General features: G+C 39.7%; 2 protein-coding genes across 3 annotated transcripts in view; both read right to left on the bottom strand.

Moving 5' to 3' along the window:
- The window catches only part of LOC134660168 (zinc finger protein ZPR1), a 200906-nt gene that overhangs the window by 12241 nt on the left and 165341 nt on the right, over window positions 1–23324 (bottom strand). The gene's annotated exons all lie outside the window — the stretch shown is intronic.
- LOC134660128 (zinc finger protein ZFP2-like) lies at window positions 1041–22374 on the bottom strand. 2 transcript variants are annotated; one of them, XM_063515837.1, is made up of 15 exons: window positions 22139–22374; window positions 20726–20860; window positions 20009–20169; window positions 19238–19465; window positions 18295–18463; window positions 17330–17482; window positions 14233–14337; window positions 12996–13096; window positions 10979–11117; window positions 8989–9095; window positions 6678–6774; window positions 5745–5903; window positions 3732–3833; window positions 2835–2933; window positions 1041–1214 (listed from the first exon to the last, which is right to left on the bottom strand). In XM_063515837.1, exons 1-15 carry the CDS (start codon window positions 22271–22273, stop codon window positions 1065–1067), a joined length of 2040 nt encoding a protein of 679 aa, XP_063371907.1. In that variant the 5' UTR covers window positions 22274–22374; the 3' UTR covers window positions 1041–1064. The 2 variants fall into 2 exon arrangements, with proteins under 2 accessions (XP_063371907.1, XP_063371906.1); XM_063515836.1 differs by lacking the exon at window positions 1041–1214 and adding an exon at window positions 1501–1674.

Below are 23324 nucleotides of genomic sequence, written 5' to 3'. Positions count from 1 at the left end.
AATCGATATAAATTTTTCATTTTAGGTCGCGACAATTCAATTCAATTCAATGTTTTATTCATAAAATATACATTTTACACGTCAACTTTTTAAACATTATTAAATCTAGGTAAATGTTGTTATAAATCATTCATATTACAATAGGGTTTCGATATTTATAACAAATGATTATTAAATATAATCTAGCTTTATTTAAATCTCAAATAAAAATTCATTAAACGTCACAATTCGATACCTCAGTCTAGGTGCCATCCAATCGTAATCGCTTGCTGTGACAATCGATTTGGGTTCGTTACATTTCTATACATATAAGTCAGTAATAATGTGTCAAATGACGCAAATAAAAATAATTCCACTATAGTCGTTTGGGTGACGCCAACCGTCAAGTTGTCAAAATCGTTGGATCAAATTTTAGTTTTGTCATGTTTTGTCAACTATGAACGTCACACGTCTACATAAATAAAAGGTCATTGGATGTCTTCGATCAACACGGGCTTCCGACATGTCGGAAGGGATAGGCCCAAGCGATATCTTAACATACAAATCATTCTGCCATTTTTCGCGCGGGGGAACGTGCACACAGTCGCACTTCTCACACACTTACGTACAAAATCCAATCTGTAATGACGACACAAATACATAGAAAATGACACACTACACAGACAAATCTTGCACACCTCGATCTGTTTTTGTGTACGGACGAGTCACAAGTGTCACAACACGCATACTAACACATTTTCGTCAAAGAATTTTATTGTTTTCTGAAGAGATGTGAAATGTAACAGCTTCTTTTTGTAAATTCGATGTCCCCGACCTCTTTGTACAACAAAAAACCAAGCAATTAGGCATTTTTTCTGCTGCTGTGTTCACTCGCGCGTCTGGACTCGGTCTAGTTAAAAATCAGAGCGCAACTAGTTTTATTACCCGCGCTAGATCAGTTGATCTTGTACCTAGGCAGAGGGGAAATAGTGCGAATGTCTCATCCCTTCCGTGTTGATCGAAGTTGGATGTATGCTAATAAATGAAATAAAACTAATGCAGCTAATAAATAATATATTATACATCTAATAAGCCTTGTCGATGGCCTTATTCCGCTTCCGGGGTGGCGGCTTCAGTTTCATGTGCACGTACTTGACGTGCGTGGTGAGCGAGCCAGACTGCGTGAACGCCTTGCTGCATATGCTGCACTCGTATGGTTTCTCACCCGTGTGGATCTGAGGACAGATCGTATTTAACCTTTTGGACGCCAATGACCGATATAACCGCACCGTAGGTTCAACGCCAAAGACCGTTTAATCGGTCACAGACCACAGAACAACATAGACCTACGTGCATGCATAAAGTTCAATTTCAGTTTTGACACTTCGGTGACGTGGCGTCAGCGTGACAGCTTTTGTGTTTGACACGGCGCCGAAAAGGTTAAATATCTGCATCCGCAACCGCAACATCCCTGGGGAGAACGCCTACGCAGAGGCTAATACATGAAATAAAACGAATACAGCTAATAAATAATATATTATACATCTAATAAGCCTTGTCGATGGCCTTGTTCCGTTTCCGGGGCGGCGGCTTCAGTTTCATGTGCACGTACTTGACGTGCGTGGTGAGCGACCCAGACTGCGTGAACGCCTTGCTGCATATGCTGCACTCGTATGGTTTCTCACCCGTGTGGATCTGAGGACAGATTGCATTTAAATCGGTAATAAATAACCTATCTGGCAAAGATTCATTGATTGTTCTATAGTTCGTTTTTTTTAGCATTAGAAATAAGGTAAACAATCTTGATGTGTCTTTTAAAAACACGTTTTAAAAATAAGTCACGGCAAATATGTAACAATTATGAATCTAATACGATCATCTTCTGCTTTCGTAAGTAATAGTTACTGATTTAAAAAAAGCGTTTTTCAATTAAAAGACATGTCAAGATCGCTTACCGTCTTTAGAATGCTAAAAAAACGAACTATAGACGTGTAAAAGTATCTACCACAGGGTATTTGACTGTATTTAAAATAAATTATGTCACAACATGCATGCAATACAGCAACAGATAATTAAATAGAAAAACATAGATAGCAATTATTTTCAAACACAAGTTCTATTTAATACATCGGATAGAAATATAAAAAGTATTCGTACTTCAAATATTAACATAAAAACTCGCCTCAAATTGGAACCAAAAACATGTGGAGTCCAGACGAGACAATTTTTCGCCAATCTGATTAAATTGTCCGATCGAATCAGGCCGTGCGTACGCAAACGCCAATTTGATTCCCCGATCAAATGGTTGTTTTTTTTTTGTTGCCCCTAAACTCTTTTTCAAATTTGGGATTTTTTATGTTATTTCTACTCAGAATCACGAGCTCTTTCTATCCTAATAGGAGAAAAAAGTGTCCTAAGGTTTTTATTTCCATTCCGTCAGCATTTTTCATAGACTTTGTATGGCGGTCACGTAATGGAAAGATCGAAAAATGTATGGAAATTTTGGGACACTTTTTTTCTCCTATTAGGATAGAAAGAGCTCGTGATTCTGAGTAGAAATAACATAAAAAAATCCCAAATTTGCTAAAAAAAAGTGTAGGGGACAACAAAAAAAAAACGCCCATATAGCAGGTGCGGACACAAAAATGCCAATTTTCCAAGTTAGTATCTATGGAATACAAATTGGTGATTAAATTTTGTACGCGTGGACGCTACATGAGATTGGCGCCAATTATTTTCCTGATCAAATCGGTCGATTTGCCCAGCTCGTCTGGAATCTACTTTAGTTCTGAAACATTAAGGGTATTTTGTTGAAATCCGTTTTTATTGGAAATCGCCCGTATGGCAACACTTACCAGGCGGTGTTTGTAGATGGAAGACTGCCGGAGGAACGTTTTGGGGCACTGCGGGCACCGGTACTTCCGGATGCGCGCGTGGAAGCTGTCCCGGTGGCCCTACACACAAATATTTATATCCATATGTCGGAGAATGGCTGAATTGTGCCATCTATCGCCTTTGAGAGGCGTTTAATCGCGCAATCTTTGACAAATAGAGCAAACTAGGGTGTTATGTGCACCTGAGTGGCGTTCGGCGCAGTTCCGCCTAGGCGTCATAGAGTGCGCTGTCAAAAACAAATGAAAGCCAGAACAATTGAAGTGATGCTGTCAATCAATCTTCAGATGAGAATGAACGGGAGAAGATGACGTCTGTGGCGGTTCCTGGGTCTAATCCACTGGTTTGCTTTGAATAAGAAGTGTAACGTGTGCTATGATTTGTAATCAGTCTTATCCAGTAAATACTGTGAGTTGAATAACGTATTTCATTGACGAGGGCTCGCCATCCATGATTGAATGTCCTGATGTGCTCCTGATAGTATGATACGCCCACGATTCCGACATATAATATTAATATATTGGTATTAATCTGTCAGCTCCCACGGCTCATATATGAGCCAGAACGCTTATGGTGACGTCATATTGTGGGATTCGACAGGTTAATGGTGACAGCAGAAATTTCTCTTGAAATAGCAACGATTCAGACTGTAAACAAACATGATGGCTGTCATTCACGAGCCACATTCCACAGATAAAACACAGATGACACGCGATTTTGGAATTATTCGAACACGGTGTTTCTAAGCCGCGATTTTTCAAATTTGCCGCCTTTTACTACTGACACGATTTGCTTGACCCAGACCCACTATAAGTTGTATATCTATAATGTGTCATTAAGGATGCTAAAGAAATAACTACCTTTAGTTGTGAGGCGGTGATGAAACTCTTCGGGCAGAGCGAGCATTTGAACGGCCGCTCCCCGGTGTGGGTCATCTGATGCGTCTTCAGGAGCGCGAAGCACTGGCGAATAACATGAAATGTGGCTTTATCTATGAAAAGGCGCCTTTTGGCACAGAATAAGTAAAATAGTACTACCGTACAGAAAGGACACTTCCTACAAAACCGAAGTCTGACAGCGATTCAGGGTCGAATCATGAACCCTTTCTAACTTATGGCACTATCCCTTTCGACTATTTAAGGTTGTCAGAATTCAAGTAATTATCTTATCTGTGGTCTTGCACACAAAAGGATGTCATGTTGTGTCAACCGTAATAATTGCTCGGAGCAATGCTGAGCCGAACGGAGCCGAGTTTGCCCGAAGCAGGCGTGTCTCACTCCGCGATTTCGTCGCTTTGCTACAGGTAGCTAAAAGTACATCCGTTCGGCCCCAATTTTGGGGAAAGCCATAAGCCGCGCGTGGCGCTATCGCCACCTAGCGGCCATATCTGTGCTGATCGTGCCTCCCCACTGCTTATGGTCGATGGCGCTTACGCCATTATCAACGTACTCCCATATAAATACAATGACGCGCTACAAGCGGCATCGACAATAAGGTCCCTTTTCATAGATAACGTCACAAATAGTGAGCGTATTTATTTACCGACTTCAAAAACATGACGAGGTCCATTTCGTTGGCTTATTTTTTATATTTATAATGTATGTTTGCTGCTTGATATTGTTATCATGTCTGTTCCTTATAGAACGCATGACATTCACTGTGTGTGTGTGTGTAATGTGTATAATATGCCGAGTTCTCAACTGCATAAGTCGTAAGCGTATGTTATCGTATAAACCTAATAATAATAATAATATAGGTCTCACATGAGTAGTCTAGCTTGACGCCAGGCCGCGCGTTCTTCTTGTAGCACGGATGTACCTATAGGAATACATCGGCGACATGTATGTTGGCTGCATATATCGCAGCTGTATGTGTTAGTACCATACTACTGCGAAATATGCAGAATTCTTGACTAAATCGCAGGTGTATTACCGTTTAAGCCTTCCCGCAGATCTCACATGTGTAGTCGAGCTTGACGCCGGGCCGGGCGCTGTTCTTGTAACTCTACAAAAGGCTGTAAAGTAATATTGCAGTGACATGTACGTTTGCTTGCGCAGCTGTATGTGTTAGTACCATACTCCTGCGATAAATGCAAAATTCTTGACTGAGTATATATTACCGTGTAAGCCTTCCCGCAGGTCTCATGTAGTCTAGTTTGACGCCGGGCCGAGCGCTCTTGTAGTTCTACAAAAGGCTGTAAAGTAATATTGCAGCGACATATACGTTTGCTGCAGTATTCGCAGCTGTATGTGTTAGTGCCATACACCTGCGAGAAATGCAGAATTCTTGACTGAGTATATATTACCGTGTAAGCCTTCCCGCACATCTCGCACATGTAGTCTAGCTTGACGCCGGGCCGGGCGCTCTTCTTTTAGTTCTACAAACGGATGTATAGTGATGTTGCAGCGATATGTTTGCTGCAGTATTCGCAGCTGTATGTGTTAGTACCATACACCTGCGACAAATGCAGAATTCTTGACTGAGTATATATTACCGTGTAAGCCTTCCCGCAGGTCTCGCACATGTAGTCTAGTTTGACGCCGGGCCGGGCGCTCTTGTAGTTCTACAAAAGGCTGTAAAGTAATATTGCAGCGACATGTACGTTTGCTGCAGTGTCGCAGCTGTATGTGTTAGTACCATACACCTGCGATAAATGCAGAATTCTTGACTGAGTATATATTACCGTGTAAGCCTTCCCGCAGGTCCCGCACATGTAGTCTAGTTTGACGCCGGGCCGGGCGCTCTTGTAGTTCTACAAAAGGCTGTAAAGTAATATTGCATCGACATGTACGTTTGCTGCAGTATTCGCAGCTGTATGTGTTAGTACCATACACCTGCGAGAAATGCAGAATTCTTGACTGAGTATATATTACCGTGTAAGCCTTCCCGCAGGTCTCGCACATGTAGTCTAGCTTGACGCCGGGCCGGGCGCTCTTCTTGTAGTTGTAGAACCGGAAACGGGGCTTTATGTTTAAATGCACGCGGTCGATGTGCGTCGATAGGGAGGATTTTGACAAGAATGATTTGTTGCACTAGAACAGAAAAGTAAGCACTTCTTAGATATTAATTAGCACATAACTTCCTGTTAAGTTTAAACTAGTTTAAAGCCCTTTTAACTTTAAAAAGAAAATACAATTATTTGTGCATAAAAAAAGCCTTGGCGCACAAAAGGCGTACTTAACTCCATTAAGGATTCTCTATCAGTTAACCTGGTTCATAAAAAGCAACTTGAGTAGGTAAGAGAAATTATTCTTCCTTAGCAATTGGTTACTTTCCTACTAGTTAAATCAGCTTCTTTTTTAGAACTGTCAGAACGATTTACTAATATGGAATTTATATGAAAACGAGTATAGTGACGTCATGGTCAACTCACCTGCTTTTTATATTTCAATCCGATTTATTAAATGGAAATAGTGTTTAAAAATAACTGCTATCTATGTTTTTCTAATAATTATCTGATGCTTTATTTCGTGCTCGGTGTGAAGTAATTTATTTTAAGTAGAGGAAACATCCCTATTATGTATACTTACTGCAACAATCGGACTAAAGGTTATTTTTAAATAACTTGTCAACAAAGATTTATATGACTCAATCCGTAACAACTTTTTAGAAAACCATTTTACAGCCAAACAATCGATATTATTGTATTAGATAAGCTTTTAACCCTTTAAACGCCACGCCTATCGTGAGCCGCGCGTCACCGTCAACCTTGTCAGAATGCATGAAGGTTGATATTGGGCTGTAGCCGCGCGCGTTATGACGTCTTTGGCGGTTAAATGAGAACAAACCAAGGGGAATGTACTCACGTCGTCACACTTGTAAATCTCGACTCCGTGCACGTGCTGACGGTGGAGGCTCAGCTGGTCTTCGTCAGCGAAGGGACAGCCGCACGTCTCGCAGAAACTGAAACATTAGCAATCATTATTTACATTATAAGTTTACCTTCATCTATACTCTATCCACGTTAACGAGCTAGTACCAGAAAACTCAGACTGCACGTGATTGGTCAGCGATAAGGGCGATGCATGTGCAACGGGTGAGTTTACATGATAGTCAACTCTGTCTATTGTACGATGCGGACGTGTCTAATTGCCATACCCCGCAACGGAGCTAGCAAATCTGTAGCAGTTGTACGTCAGGGTTATCACTACTACGCATAAACTAAAGTACAAAAAAAATCTTTGTTTTTAAACACACCAATATTTTCAAGCAATGAAAATTCCATGTTAATATTTGAAAGAAATGCGAAAAAAAAACGTGATTTTATAATCAAAATAACAGATACATTGAAACGCATCTAATATTGACATTGACCTGTTAATTTATATTATTTGACAGTAAATTAAACCGGGTTATATCGGAAGAGGGTCAACAAGGTTCTCGATCAATTTTATTAATCTTACATACAATAAAGTTAAAGCAAAATGGTTCATCATAATCGCCAACCCTGGCACAAAACTGTCATATGCTACGGTTTTGCTAGCTCCGTTGCGGTGTATGCTAATTGCTCTCCTTTGTATTGTTTCCCGTAATCCATAGCCTCCGCTATCAACTGTTCCATGGTATTTTTTCTAAGATTCATTAAGACAATGAAACTCCAAATTGCAAAACAGCCGTCGTTACCTTTGCATGGTATTTTCTCTACCTGGTCACAAATGCTCACTAATTGTTATGATAACAATGACTTTGAATCATTTATAGTATTTAGTTTTTTTTTTGCAGGCAAAGGAATTGATCATAAACATGCAGTTGGTTAATAAAATTTAACTAAATAGAATATAAAATAAATATTATAAGCATAAGAAATGTATAAAAATAAATAATCAAAGCGACGGCATGTAAGCCGTGCCGGACAGCGAGGTGCCATTGTTTACGCCCACTGCCCTTTTTTGTCCCTTTCATCTGCATACAATAGTGCAAAAGAGAGAACGCTATACTAGTTCGTTAACGTGGATAGAGTATAGAGCCCCGTCTCGATATCGCGCGGCAAACCATCGAACATTGGCTCGCGCGGCTGCCGCGCGCAATGGATACCGGACTGCCGCGCGAACCAAACCTGACAGACATTAAGGTAATCCATATAATCTTATAAGGTAAAAGGTAATCACGGTCCATATCCCGGTCGATATAGGTCAAGAGCAAAATGTTAGAAAATTTATAATACAATAGGGTATTTGACTACTAGTCAAATCAGTTTCTTTTTTCGAACATGTACATGTGTGTCTTACATCTTTAGATGTAGAGATCATTTTCCCAATATAAGTGGATAGTGAACTATAAAAGGAATGGACTGAAAATATCTAATATAGAAAAAAATATAATTATTTACTTCAACAATAAAATTCTATAGGTTTCTTGTAATCATGTTCTCTTGTTTTAAACCAATAGGGATGTTGACATGAATCGCGAATATATAGCATGTTATGTTTTTACCATAGCAGGGAATATTAGAACGCGGAAAATCATATTTTGCAAGTGTAAATATGCGTAATAAATTAATTAAAAATAATCAAAAGTATTTAAAATAATGCCCAGTATCACGTGACTGCAAACGCCAATCGGAGCGCGTGACGTAATCACAGTGGAATGACCAAAGACAAGTTATAAAACCTGCCTAAGTGTCTACAGATTATCGTACCGAAACGCGATCTTGGTGCGGTGCGGCGCACGAATCGATAGTGTGTAAGGTGGTGCGTTAAGGACGCAGCTATAAGTTAGAGCGAGAAAGAAGGTCGCTGTCCGATGCGGTAGTGTGTTTATGCTTTAAAAAAAATTGTCTATTGCCATATAAAGAATTTAAAAAATGACTGACAGCAGTTTGTTCAAAACGCCGTTACGTCATCAAGGTCACGTGACAGTTTGGAGCGTTTAGGCGCGAAATTTAAACACGAAACTTATTATACATGTTTTTTTATTCAAAATTAATGAATATATTTTTTTAATATTTTTTTCTGTAATTATTACGTGTCTATCTACAAAATGAAACCAGTTCCAAAAAATTGTCAACATCCCTATTGTAGTCATATCCATATTACGTATATCGTTCGACATTATTTTGACGTATTTTGCATCCGTCAGTCGCCCATTAATGAAATGACAGATTTACAATATATTTACCGCAATTTGGGATCACAGTCGTTATGAGGCTGAAAGTGTCGGTCGAGCGCCTCCTTGTTTTCGAACTGTATCTTGCATATTGTACATTTAAGCGCCTTTATTTCTTTCTGGAAACAAATAAAAACAGTAAATTTTTAATTTTTAACAAGCAGAAACGTCTGCGAACGATTCCCCTTGACCCATATGGTGGAAATATTTGCTGGCTATGGATGAGGTCTTGGTGGCTCAGATGGCAGAGCGCTGGAGTATCGATCCAGAGGCCGTGAGTTTAAGACAGTAATTTTTCCACTTTTAAATTTATTCTAAGCTTAAAACCTTGGAGGATATAATCAAACGGAGACGCCATGTCTGTAATTTTCTGTACAAAACAGTCTGCCGATTTTTGCGGGGGAGGGGAACGTCAAATGTATGCGTAACGTAAAAATAGCCATGTCAGATAAACGTCAGTCCATACATTGTGTATGACCGTTGGCCGCCTATTTTCGACAGAGGGGAAAGCCTGTTAATGGCTACTCCGTTTAGTTGTATCCTCCAAGCTTAAAACAGTAAATATGAACGATATAGGTACGAGTACAGATGTAGTGCATAATTATTTTCCATCTTATTTTCACGGAAACGTACGAACATGTCTTGCTATTTCAGTCAGTCTCGGTATAAAAAACCGGCCAAGTGCGAGTCGGACTCGCGCACGGAGGGTTCCGCAACATCAACAAAAAATAGAGCAAAACAAGCAAAAAAACGGTCACCCATCCAAGTACTGACCCCGCCCGACGTTGCTTAACTTCGGTCAAAAATCACGGTAGTTGTATGGGAGCCCCACTTAAATCTTTATTTTATTCTGTTTTTAGTATTTGTTGTTATAGCGGCAACAGAAATACATCATCTGTGAAAATTTCAACTGTCTAGCTATCACGGTTCGTGAGATACAGCCTGGTGACAGACGGACGGACGGACGGACGGACAGCGGAGTCTTAGTAATAGGGTCCCGTTTTTACCCTTTGGGTACGGAACCCTAAAAAGTACTGACGAACGTTCCCGAGACAATACGATGGAATACAATTATGCAGTACATATGTCGCTGGTGTACCGTCAACCGGGATGAATAGGGACAAAACTTAAAATGTGATTTACCTGACAATTTCTTAAAAAATACCTACACAAAATGTATCATTCGATTGGAAATAATAGATTTGGTATGATACAAATCGGGATATGAACCGTGATTAGCTTTTGTATTGTTTTTGAGCTCCCGATATTTCGACGCAACAAACAATACAAAAGGTAATCACGGTTCATGTCCCGGTCGATATAAGTCTAGTGAAGTGAAACTAACCGTGAATCATTCAATACTGTTATTGTCAGGTAAACCACATTTTTAGGGGTTCCGTAGCCAAATGGCAAAAAACGGAACCCTTATAGATTCGTCATGTCTGTCTGTCCGTCCGTATGTCACAGCCACTTTTCTCCGAAACTATAAGAACTATACTGTTGAAACTTGGTAAGTAGATGTGTTCTGTGAACCGCATTAAGATTTTCACACAAAAATAGAAAAAAAACAATAAATTTTTGGGGTTCCCCATACTTCGAACTGAAACTCAAAAATGTTTTTTTCATCAAACCCATACGTGTGGGGTATCTATGGATAGGTCTTCAAAAATGATATTGAGGTTTCTAATATCATTTTTTTCTAAACTGAATAGTTTGCGTGAGAGACACTTCCAAAGTGGTAAAATGTGTGTCCCCCCCCCCCTGTAACTTCTAAAATAGGAGAATGATAAAACTAAAAAAATATATGATGTACATTACCATGTAAACTTCCACCGAAAATTGGTTTGAACGAGATCTAGTAAGTAGTTTTTTTTTTATACGTCATAAATCGCCTAAATACGGAACCCTTCATGTGCGAGTCCGACTCGCACTTGGCCGCTTTTTAGTTTTGTCCCTATCCACCCCAGCCTTCTCTATTCACCCCAGTTGACTCCATAGGTACCTTGTTGTGTGTCTGAGTCTTGTGCATACGCAGTCCCATTGCGCCCGTAAACGTCTCGCCACAAATATCGCAGGTGCCCCCTAGCGCGTTCTGCGTCGAGTGATTTATTCGTAGGTGCGTGTAAAACGTTGATTGTTTTCTGAAATAAGTTTTTGGCAAAAATTTCATTTTTGGTACAAGCTTTTATCGCTGACTGTACTTTTTTTCCCATAGACAACTAATACTCATCGAGACAATTCTAAAAACCCCAAACACAATTAGGTTCCGTTGTTTTATCACAGAGTTCCTATGACTACCTCCTGTCTCCATCATCAGATCAGCTAGGGTACCATAATATTGCATTGTCACCCGACTTACACACGTAAGCAAATTTTCAGCTTCATCGGAAACCGGGAAGTGGGTCAAATTTAACTTGCAAGATTTGATTACAGACAACGGGACAGGTGAAACTAAATAAAAGCTTGTAAAATACAATTTGTACTTCATTTCGATAACTAATAGCGACCCGCTCCGGCTTACACAAAACCTTAACAAATTATACACCTATAGTTCGTTTTTTTTAGCATTAGAAATAAGATAAACAATCTTGATGTGTCTTTTAATTGAAAAACACATTTTAAAAATAAGTTACGGTAAATATGTAACAATTATGAATCTAATACGATCTTTTATAGTCTTCTGCTTTCATAAGTAATAGTTATTGATTTTTAAAGTGTTTTTCAATTAAAAGACATGTCAAAATCGCTTACCTTCTTTCAAATTCTTTCTAATGCTAAAAAAAACGAACTATAAACCTTCTTCAAGAATCACTCTATTGATAGGTGAAAACCGCATGAAAATCCGTTCAGTAGTTTTTGAGTTTATCGCGAACAAACATACACACAGACAGACGCGGCGGGGGACTTTGTTTTATAATATGTAGTGATAAGTAATGCCATTACCAGATTATTTTAGTATTTTAGAGACTTCCTTATTTTCTTTTCCTCTTCCGTACAATAAAGTGTTACTTACTTACTTCTACGATTATTTTATATATTCCACCGAGAAGTCTTTTCAAAATAACTATTTTCGTTAGATCAATACAGGAATTATTTCCTGTATTGATCTAGAAGATTTATATCTGTATTCACTATTGGAACCTGTATTACATAATCAATGTATGTATTTACTATAAAATTACATAAGCAATAATCGAGTGATTTTACAATTTACAATAGAATTACTAAGGACGGTGGGCCTTAGGAGGATAAACGATAATAAGTCATTGGCAACCAAGCATACGGCCCGCTTGATGGTAAGCAGTATCTGTAGCCTATAAATAAATAATAAAAATAATAATGTGAGCCTATATACGTCCCACTGCTGGGCACAGGCCTCCTCTCATGCGCGAGAGGGCTCGGGCTATAGTCCCCACGCTAGCCCAATGCGGATTGGGGACTTCACATACACCTTTGAATTTCTTCGCAGATGTATGCAGGTTTCCTCACGATGTTTTCCTTCACCGAAAAGCTAGTGGTAAATATCAAATGATATTTCGTACATAAGTTCCGAAAAACTCATTGGTACGAGCCAGGATTTGAACCCGCGACCTCCAGATTGAAAGTCGGACGTCATATCCACTCGGCCACCACCGCTTAAAAATAAATAAATAAAATAAAAAAGCCTTTTATTTCTTGCATATTACAATGTCAAACATAAAAAATCTACAATACAATTTATTTAATTTTCTAATAGTCAGTTTTTAGTAATGTTTGGTCACTTATGTACATATTGTTGTTTTTTTTTTACTAGGTGAATTTAGCAAGAACCCCTTCTCAGGTAAAGGCCTCCTCCTCCACAGCCAGTAGGATCTATCCTGTGCTTTTTGCTTTGCTTTCTGTAGCCTATGGACGCCTGCAACTTCATGCGCTGCCAACACCCCGCACCCTTACTCTCTGGCAACCTTACTCACCGGCAGGAACACAACACTATGAGTAGGGTCTACTGTTATTTGACTGCGGTTTTTAAATAAACTGACTTGAATGTGAGTGGGCAGTGTTTGCACTCCCAGGTTTTTCCGGCGTGGAACTGCGCGTGCATCACCGCCATGTAGCGCCCGCGAATCACCAGCTTGCACTCCTGACAACACAAAAAAAAAGCGGCCAAGTGCGAGTCGGACTCGCCCATGAAGGGTTCCGTATTTAGGCGATTTATGACGTATAAAAAAAACTACTTACTAGATCTCGTTCAAACCAATTTTCGGTGGAAGTTTACATGGTAATGTACATCATATATTTTTTTTAGTTTTATCATTCTCTTATTTTAGAAGTTACAGGGGGGGGGGACACACATTTTACCACTTTGGAAGTGTCTCTCGCGCAAACTATTCAGTTTAGAAAAAAATGATATTAGAAACCTCAATATCATTTTTGAAGACCTATCCATAGATACCCCACATGTATGGGTTTGATGAAAAAAAAATTTTTGAGTTTCAGTTCGAAGTATGGGGAACCCCAAAAATTTATTGTTTTTTTTTCTATTTTTGTGTGAAAATCTTAATGCGGTTTACAGAATACATCTACTTACCAAGTTTCAACAGTATAGTTCTTATAGTTTCGGAGAAAAGTGGCTGTGACATACGGACGGACAGACAGACGGACAGACAGACAGACAGACATGACGAATCTATAAGGGTTCCGTTTTTTGCCATTTGGCTACGGAACCCTAAAAAGTAGAGTCCAGACGAGCTGGGCAAATCGACCGATCTCATATAGCGTCCACACGTACACAAATTTAATCACCAATTTGCATTCCATATAGATACAGACTTCGAAAATTGGCATTTCTGTGTCCGCGCCTGGAGTATATCCTATCGCAGTATCGCATCTTAAAGGGGCCCACTGATTACCAGTCCGCCGGACGATATCGGCCTGTCAGTTGTTCGGAGCTGTCAAATTTTTGTTCTAACTGACAGGCCGATATCGTCTGGCGGACTGATAATGATAATCAGTGGTCCTTAAGTCACGTATAAATTTGACTGCTTATATAGCAGGACTCGCACGTGTATGTGACAACACATACTCCTGCGAATCCTGCAGCAGATGTTGCCGATGTGTGTATTAAGGGGTCCACTGATTAACAGTCTGCCGGACGGTATCGGCCTGTCAGTTAGAACAAAAAGTTGACAGCTCCGAACAACTGGCAGGCCGATACCGTCCGGCGGACTGTTAATCAGTGGGCCCCTTTAGTGTGAGAATTGTTTAGCATGATAATACCTTGCAAATGTACTTGAGCTGGTGGCACTCGATGAGGTGTGTGCGCAGTTTGTTCGGCCACTTGAACCGGCAGAAGCAGAAGTGGCACTCGTTGGGACCCAGCGCCTACGCAAATAATCATAAATCATTCAATTTAAGCACACTAAATGTTGTCAACTTTTTTTTTATCTTCTATATATATAAACGTGAAAGACCTGACTGACTGAAATCAACGCACAGCCCTAATCGCTGGGACTAGAAAGTCCAAATTTGGCAAGTAGGTTCCTTATAAGGTAAAGAAAAGGATTTTTCAAAATTCATCCTCTAAAGGGGTGAAATGGGGGTCCAAAGTTTGTATGGGGAAAATATACTAATCCACGGGTACGAAGTTACGGGCAACAGCTAGTATATTATAAAAATGAGCTTACTCATGGCCACAGACTAGCCGAGGCGAAGACGTGGCCTACGATAGAGCGAGCCTGCCCAGAAGGTGCCTGTTCACCCTTGATTTGAAGGTTGCCGGGTTATATGAGCTCGGAGATATACAGGCAAGGAATTCCATTCCTTGGCAGTGCGCATAAGAAACGAGGAAGCAAAGCGCTTCGTGCGAATTGGTGGAATATCTACCAATTAAGGATGGAAACCGGCCGTGCGTCTAAAAAAACTTTGGTTTTAAAAAAACTGTGAGACATAATGGTGAATATAACTTTCAGCCATTTGCGGTCATCTTTAAGCCATTTCCCGTTTAAAGTACGGTCGCCATCAGATATACTGGAGCGGCCAAGGAGCTAACAAATATCTGAACACGCCTCTATAGTCAAGGCGTGTTCAGATATCTTTGAGCACCTTGGCCGCTCCGATATATCGGATTTCTGGGTCGTGATCCAAAACCACTTTTTCTGACTCTGTAAATGATCCACATTATCATATGGTAGTATTTTGATTTAATGATAGTTCGTTTAATTTTTCTTATTTTTTAAGTAAAATCAGTCTTATTATACTAAGTGATCAACTGATCATGGTCACCCTAGGATTTATGACATACGCTGTATAGAAAGCGACAAGACGTCACATTGAGTAGGGTGACCAAATTGTACGCAAAAATGTTTTTTTTTTTCTACTTGTCATCTGAAAAATAACTATCATTATTAGTGAAAGTAAAAAATTATTAACAACATCATTAGGCTTTGAATTCTAAATGATGTCTTGTTCTCTTGCTACACGACCCCAAATCACAATGATACCAACTGGGTCGTGTATTTTGATGTGGTTCTCATAAGTGAACATGGACAGAAAGCCCTTAAAACACTTGTCTTCCTATACAGTTGATTATTAGTAGTTTATGTGACTGTTACATAATGAAAGGCATTAAAATACGAGCGCGAGTTACTCGCTTTCAGCTCGTTTCATAAAAATATCACACAATAAGTGTTTTAATGCCTAATTATGTACAGTTGCTCGCCTTATGGTAAGCAGTCACCGTAGCCTATGGACGCCTGCATCTCCAGAGGTATGATTTTTTTTTAAATATAAAAATGATACTAATCGGATCGTGTACTTTGATGTGGTTTTCATAGGTTAGGCTAAACCTAAACCTATGAAAGGCATTAAGACGGTTTAAAATACGAGCGCAAGTTTATGAAACGAGCTGAAAGCGAGTTTCATAAAAATACCACACAAGTGTTTTAATGCCTAATTATGTACAGTTGCTCGCCTTATAGTAAGCAGTCACCGTAGCCTATGGACGCGTATTATGTTAAATTGTATGTTATTATCAAATGGATAATTATCAGGCATAAAAATCACGATAATTATCATTGATAATGATCCTTTCGAACCGGGTATGATGGGAAGTTTTTTTTAATAGTAGTTTATGTTACTGTTCCATAATGAATGGCATTAAAATACGAGCGCGGGTTTATGAAACGAGCTGAAAGCGAGTTTCATAAAAATATCACACAAGTGTTTTAATGCTTAATAACGCGGTCACCGTAGCCTATGGACGCCTGCATCTCCAGAGGTATGATGGGAAGTTTTTTTTTATATAAGTACTAGTGATACTAACCGGGTCGTGTACTTTGATATGGTTCTCATAAGTGAACATGGACAGAAAGCCCTTGAAACACTTCTTACACAGTTGATTATTAGTAGTTTATGTGACTGTTACATAATGAAAGGCAATACGAGCGAGTCACACAAGTGTTTTAATGCCTAATTATGTACAGTTGCTTGCCTTATGGTAAGCAGTCACCGTAGCCTATGGACGCCTGCATCTCCAGAGGTATGATTTTTTTTTTAATATAAAAATGATACTAATCGGGTCGTGTACTTTGATGTAGTTTTCATAGGTGAACATGGACAGAAAGCCCTTAAAGCACTTGTCTTCTTACACAGTTAATTATTAGTAGTTTATGTGACTGTTACAATCATAATGAAAGGCATTAAGACGGTTTAAAATACGAGCGCAGGTTATCAGGCATAAAAATCACGATAATTATCATTGATAATGATCCTTTCGAACCGGGTATGATGGGAAGTTTTTTTTTAATAGTAGTTTATGTTACTGTTCCATAATGAATGGCATTAAAATACGAGCGCGGGTTTATGAAACGAGCTGAAAGCGACTTTCATAAAAATAACACACAAGTGTTTTAATGCTTAATAACGCGGTCACCGTAGCCTATGGACGCCTGCATCTCCAGAGGTATGATGGGAAGTTTTTTTTATATAAGTACTAGTGATACTAACCGGGTCGTGTACTTTGATATGGTTCTCATAAGTGAACATGGACAGAAAGCCCTTGAAACACTTGTCGCAGCGCACGAGCGCGTGCTGGTAGTTCTCCGACTCCTTGCGGGCCGCCATCTCGCGGAGCTGCTCCTCGCTTGTAGCACTTGTTTTCTTACACAGTTGACTAATAGTAGTTTATGTTACTGTTTCATAATGAATGGCATTAAAATACGAGCGCGGGTTTATGAAACGAGCTGAAAGCGAGTTTCATAAAAATATCACACAAGTGTTTTAATGCTTAATAACGCGGTCACCGTAGCCTATGGACGCCTGCATCTCCAGAGGTATGATGGGAAGTTTTTTTTATATAAGTACTAGTGATACTAACCGGGTCGTGTACTTTGATATGGTTCTCATAAGTGAACATGGACAGAAAGCCCTTGAAGCACTTGTCGCAGCGCACGAGCGCGTGCTGGTAGTTCTCCGACTCCTTGCGGGCCGCCATCTCGCGGAGCTGCTCCTCTTCAGACAAGCGGACCACCTGGACGTATAGAAAATATCAGGGATGTTGCGAATATCCGCATCCGCAACCGCGGAATTTCCGCATTATTTTCAACATCCGTATCTGCATCCGCATCCGCATAAAATCGATGCGGAGTTTAATGCGGATGCGGATGTGGAACAGGTCGGTACAGGAACGTCTTAGCATCGGCGTAAGTGCTAGACTGCTAGGTAATTTAGTCATTAGCCAAAAATACCAATGAGCAGTCAAGCGTGAGTGGGAGTTAATGTAGTGAACCCTTGGAACGCGAGTCCGACTCGCACTTGGCTTGGTTTTTAAAGATAACATATGTTTATTTTATTTATCCCGCCCTCTTTCATAATTTTATTGACTTTCCTCTAGTCTATTGAACTCAGTGCTATGTATATTTGTCTACCGTTCATCAATTCTCATCTACTCAAAGGTTAACTGGAAGAAATCCCTTAAAGGCATAAGTTCGCCTTTGTACTGCCTATCTTGTGCCATATATTTGTGTTCTGTGTTTTGTACAATAAAGAGTTTATACATACATACATACATACCCGGGTCAATCAACTATTTCTTATTGTTATTCTGTCCGGTCAGCCAAGAGACAATAGTAGCATAGTTTGTTAGAAGACATTGTACACCACCTTCTTCTGACACGCTTGGTAGACGACCCTCAGTGGAAAGGGTTTATAAATATCACAAAAAAGCGTGTTTGGTAAATAGAAATGCCTAAAAATTAGGCTTTAAAGAGTGACCCAGGAGAACATAACCATGGCAACGAGTGACAAGAAAAAGTTCATTCACCCACATACATACATACATACCTGTATGTTGTACCGCTCCTCAAACTTGGCGTAGTCCTCCTCGCACATGAAGTACCGCTTGAACCCCTTCTTTTTCCGCTTGTAGGGGGCCTTCTTCCTGGCCACCCACTCGACCCCCGGCTTCTCCTGTTTCACTTCCGGTTCCTCCTCTATTGACCTCCGTTTCTTTCTGCCGGAAGTAAAATCACAAAAGTTTTTGGCAAAAATGTCATTTCTCGGTACAAGGTTTTGTCGCTGACTGTACTTTTCTTTACACAGGCTACTAATACTTATCCAGAAAATACTAAAAACCCAGAGTTCCTATGGACACCTCTTGTCTCCATCACCCGACTTACATATGTACAATGACATATATGTATAGTCAGTCAAGCTGGATATGTCAGTAGCAATGTAAAGCAAACGAAAGTATGGTATCCTTATGAAACGAACAAAAAGCAGCAATGTACATCGAACAACGATGAAATGTAAACAAAACAGTTCCACAGATAAGATATAAATCACACGCGATTTTCGAACAATTCAAACTTAGTGTTGCTAACCCACGATTTTTCTAATTTGCCGCCTTTTTCTACTGACAAGATTTGCTTGACCAAGTATATATCTAAAGACGGGCACTAAGAATGGTGCTAGTTCAACGGTGTCACTCACGAATTCGACCCAATCGTGCAGTCTAACGCAACCTGTTGCGACCAATCGCGCGCGTGATGCGAACTCATGGACCAATCGCGTTGTGGCGTTAGACTGCACGATTGGCGCGAATTGGTGTGCCTGACACCGCTGAACTGCCCGTAAGGCCCGTCTTTAAATATATGTCAATGCATAATACGAGTATGTATGTAAATTTTCAGCTCAATCGGGAAGTGGGTTAAATGGGTGGGTTTGGGTTTCACACGGGGAATGGGTGGGGGTCAGTTATCTCTGCAGCTTACTGTACACCACTTACCTCGTTTTCCCTTTCTTCTTCTCCCTCTTAATCGATTTTTCCTTTCGTTTCCTCTTAACGCCGCGCTCTCTCTTAATGCTGGTTCCCACCGGTTTCATCTCCCCTAGTTTCTCGTCCAGTTCCACCATTTCCCCGACGACTGGCAACTCTATGTAGCTGTCATCTTTGACGTCTGTCAGATCGTCTTGCCGTAGGGCGCGAGTGCAGAATGTTGACAGGAGTTGCGAGCTAGCAAAACATAGAAGGTAGGATCCTATAGAAATGGTATACGCGTGCCTCCGTGAGGGACAAAACATACGCAATGCAACGCTATGATTGGTCGAATTTATTTGTTGCCCACCATAATACATACTATCATTTCGTACCATTTAAAAGGTATAACTTTAAATCCGTCTTTTATGTGATAAGTTTTATTTCCAATAAAGATTAAATGAGTGTTTTCCAAAAAAAATGTACATTTCATTCATGTCTTCAAAATATTGACTTCTTGGGCTCATTTTACTCAGAATCATTTGTACATTCACGCCTCATACATGAAAAAATGTGTCCCAAGATTTCCTTTCCAGATCGTCACATTTTTGTATGAATATTTTTTTTATTTTTATGAACGTGACGCACTGGAAAAATATTTTTTCATACAAAATTTTGGGACACATTTTTTCATGTATGAGGCGTGAATGTACAAATGATTCTGAGTAAAATGAGCCCAAGAAGTCAATATTTTGAAGACATGAATGAAATGTAAATTTTTTTTGGAAAACGCTCAAATACCTGTCATTAGAGATGTCACCGTCGAGATAGTCCTGTAGGCTGGGCTGCGGATAGGGCTCCTCGAGCGGCGCGTAGGGCTCCGCGGCTTCGAGGTCCTTGTCCTCCGCGGGCAGAAGGCAGAGAGACACCCGGTCCAGCCCGCGAATGTAGTCTGTTGTGATCTGGGGACGAATTTTATTAGAGGTTACATGTTTAACGGGGATGATGACACAAAAAAGCGGCCGAGTGCGAGTCGGACTCGCGCACGAAGGGTTCCGGACCACGCAAAAAACGGCATACAAATTACGTTTGTTGTATGGGAGTCCCACTTAAGAGCCCATCAACGTGCACACTAGCGCCACTGCTAAATAATCGTGATTATTTAAATGTAACGACAAATATTTAAAAAAGGGGGCCGCTACGTACTGTATCTTGTATTAAAGTACCTTTTGAATATATCAAACTAGTTTCTATGTTGCTGGATTCGTCAATCTATGCGTCCAAAGTTAAAACGGCCGTTTTTGTTTTGAGTTTATTATTTATTTTATTCTGATTGGACAAATTTAGAGGATCGCATAAAAAAACCTTTTATTACTGGAGCAACTTAAGTGTAATTTCAAAATTAGTAATTTAATTTATTTTGCGGTCGTCTAAATTTGTCCATGAGTGTATTATGTCAATTCAGTTCAGGTTTTAGTAAAATTCAAAATGGCTAGCCGCCATTTACAGTAAACTCACGTAATTCTGTTCCGCGAGACACTGTGTGAGGATGTCGTGCGCGCGGCAGCTGCGCAGACGCAGGTCGAGGCTCCTGCGCAGCCGCGACGCGCACTCCGCGCACAGCTGACGCGGCAGCCCGTCGCCCACCGATAGCTGCAACACATTTACTTACATTACTGCTCGGCCACGACATTGCGCGACGCGCGATATGCCAACACGTAGAGTCCTTTTGGCACTTTAATGAAATGTAAGGTGTATATCACATTTAATATTATTCGCGTGACGATTGTGTCACAATCGTCACGTCACGTCCCTCAGCCATGAGGTTACGACAAGGAAGAGAGAATATTATTCGCATAATTTATATCAAAAAGCTCGAAAAATCAATATTATTCAGAGTTATGCTCCAACCAATTCGGCCTCCGATATAGCTAAAACGGCATTTTACGAGCAGCTGGAATCTACACTCGCAAATGAGCTACGAGCGGTCGGGTTGAGCTGGAGCGAGGCCAGAAGGGTCGCTGAACATAGGAAGGCGTGGCGCGAGCTGGTGAAGGCCCTTTGTATCTCTGCACTCTGGGGTGCCATAGGACAACAACAACATAATTCACATATAGTTAAATAAAGTAGTTGAATAAGAAATAAGTAAAACTTGGTCATTCAACTTCTTAAACTGTTTTTTTTTTTTTTTTTTTTTTCTTATAGCTACTATTATAGTTGTAGGTCCTCGCTTTCAATACGGGCGGCCTATAACTATTATTACTTCGTTTCATTAGTTTCATGAATGTATTATTATGCAAACTAAAACTTGGTCATTCAACTTCTTAAACTGTTTATACGACAATGGTTTCACTCACTTGAATTTTTAGGTGCTATTGGCAACATGTTTCGGGCCCTTCGGGGCTCCATCCTCAGGCTCAAGTGCTTGTGGCGACTGCAACTCGTGCACGAACGAGTTGCAGTCGTCTCACGAAAGTTTAATATAGATTCAACTTCTTGTTTGGACCTACCATTATTGAGCTATATAGTTTAAAGAAATGTACTGATAATTAAGTTAAACATATATTCTGGAACCATTGAATTCCTCCTTAAAAGACTTGATTGTTTTTTTTAGGGCTATGTATACCACATTACCACATAAAATGATAATAGTAATGTTTTCAAAAATGTCATTTTCAGCCTCAATACCACTTAGACAATAATTAAAAAAAAAATAGTTTAATTAAATAAGTGCTCTCTTTAATTTTAAGAAAAGAAGAGTAAAACTATAATTGTATGTTGCAAAGGAAATATTTAGGTCTAGCACCCAGTAAAATCAATACCAACAAACAATTGCCCAAAATCGACTTATAATGACTTAGTTATGTCGAAGTGTGATATAACAAGAATATGAGACGTTAAATTCTTTCAAATTAGAGCAAAATCATTTACCGTTGTTCCCGTAATATCCAAAAAAGCTGCGTCCAGACGTTGTTCATATATCCCGTACAACTTAACATCAGTTACTAGACAAATGCGGCACGCCTGCGGCTCCTCTGCCTCTAATTCCAACTTAATTGTAGTCATCTTGATCTAATAAATACGTTTATTTACTAATAATTATGTCTAATACGCTCTAATCATAATAAATAGATAATAATCATATTGGATTATCTTGGAGTACGCTAGCATTTTGACAACTAAAATCATATAGACGCTAATATACTTATTACAAATAAAAAATTATAATGATAAACTATTATAAACCTTATTGCAACATATTATGGTATAAATTAATAACCCCTTACTCTGATTTTAAGGGATTTAAGCGGCATTTGCATTACTATTTTAAAATGTTGCCATTACGCAAAAACTACTATAGTAGTAGAAAATTCTCATACGCTCCGTTTTGATAAAAATGTCGTATTAGTGTATCCAAAGGACTTGCAATAAATCGCACGTGATTTTAGATACACTGCCGGCTTAGTAGGTTCAGCAAATTTAATTAATCGACCAAAAGCCATAATGTTATCAAAACTCGCATGCGATTGTTGCAACTTGCAGCTTGTGTAGAGGCCGTAAAGCCGTAAAGTTTCCGAACGCAACTTTATACATTGACAGTTCATTGGGTTCAATGAGTTCATCTTGTTCGCGTCACGGACCTACTATATTTTTGGTTTTGCGTTTCGCATTAATTCGTTGAATTTAGATGAATTTGGTGCACTACTTATAAATTTAATAAAGTACACAGTTAAGTGCATTAAAAACAGCAAGCAAACCCGCCCATACACTCGGATCTCTTCAAACTACAATGTCTAAGCTAAATGGACCAAGTGACCTCTTTATAGTCTTGGACAAGACACAAAATATCTGCTCAGATCAGTACAAAGAGTAGTATAGTGCATTTTAAACAGCAACCAACTCGCATAAACACTCGGTTCCCTTCAAACTACAATGTTTAAGCTCGATGGATCGAATAACTACTACATCTTCTTGCCCGTGGTACAAAATACGTGTTCCGGCCAGGATTTGTTGTGCTGCCGCGCGTGTCTGTCCACCGACGTCCGATTGTACAACATTCATGATTATAAACTTGCAGACGCTTTCTCTGCCATCGTTGGGACTCCTGTAAGTTCTA

This window comes from Cydia amplana, chromosome 26, assembly GCF_948474715.1.
Source record: "Cydia amplana chromosome 26, ilCydAmpl1.1, whole genome shotgun sequence".
Taxonomy (NCBI): Eukaryota; Metazoa; Arthropoda; class Insecta; order Lepidoptera; family Tortricidae; genus Cydia; species Cydia amplana.
The sequence above is the reverse complement of the archived record's forward strand: the minus strand, read 5'-3'. Positions and strand labels throughout refer to the sequence as shown.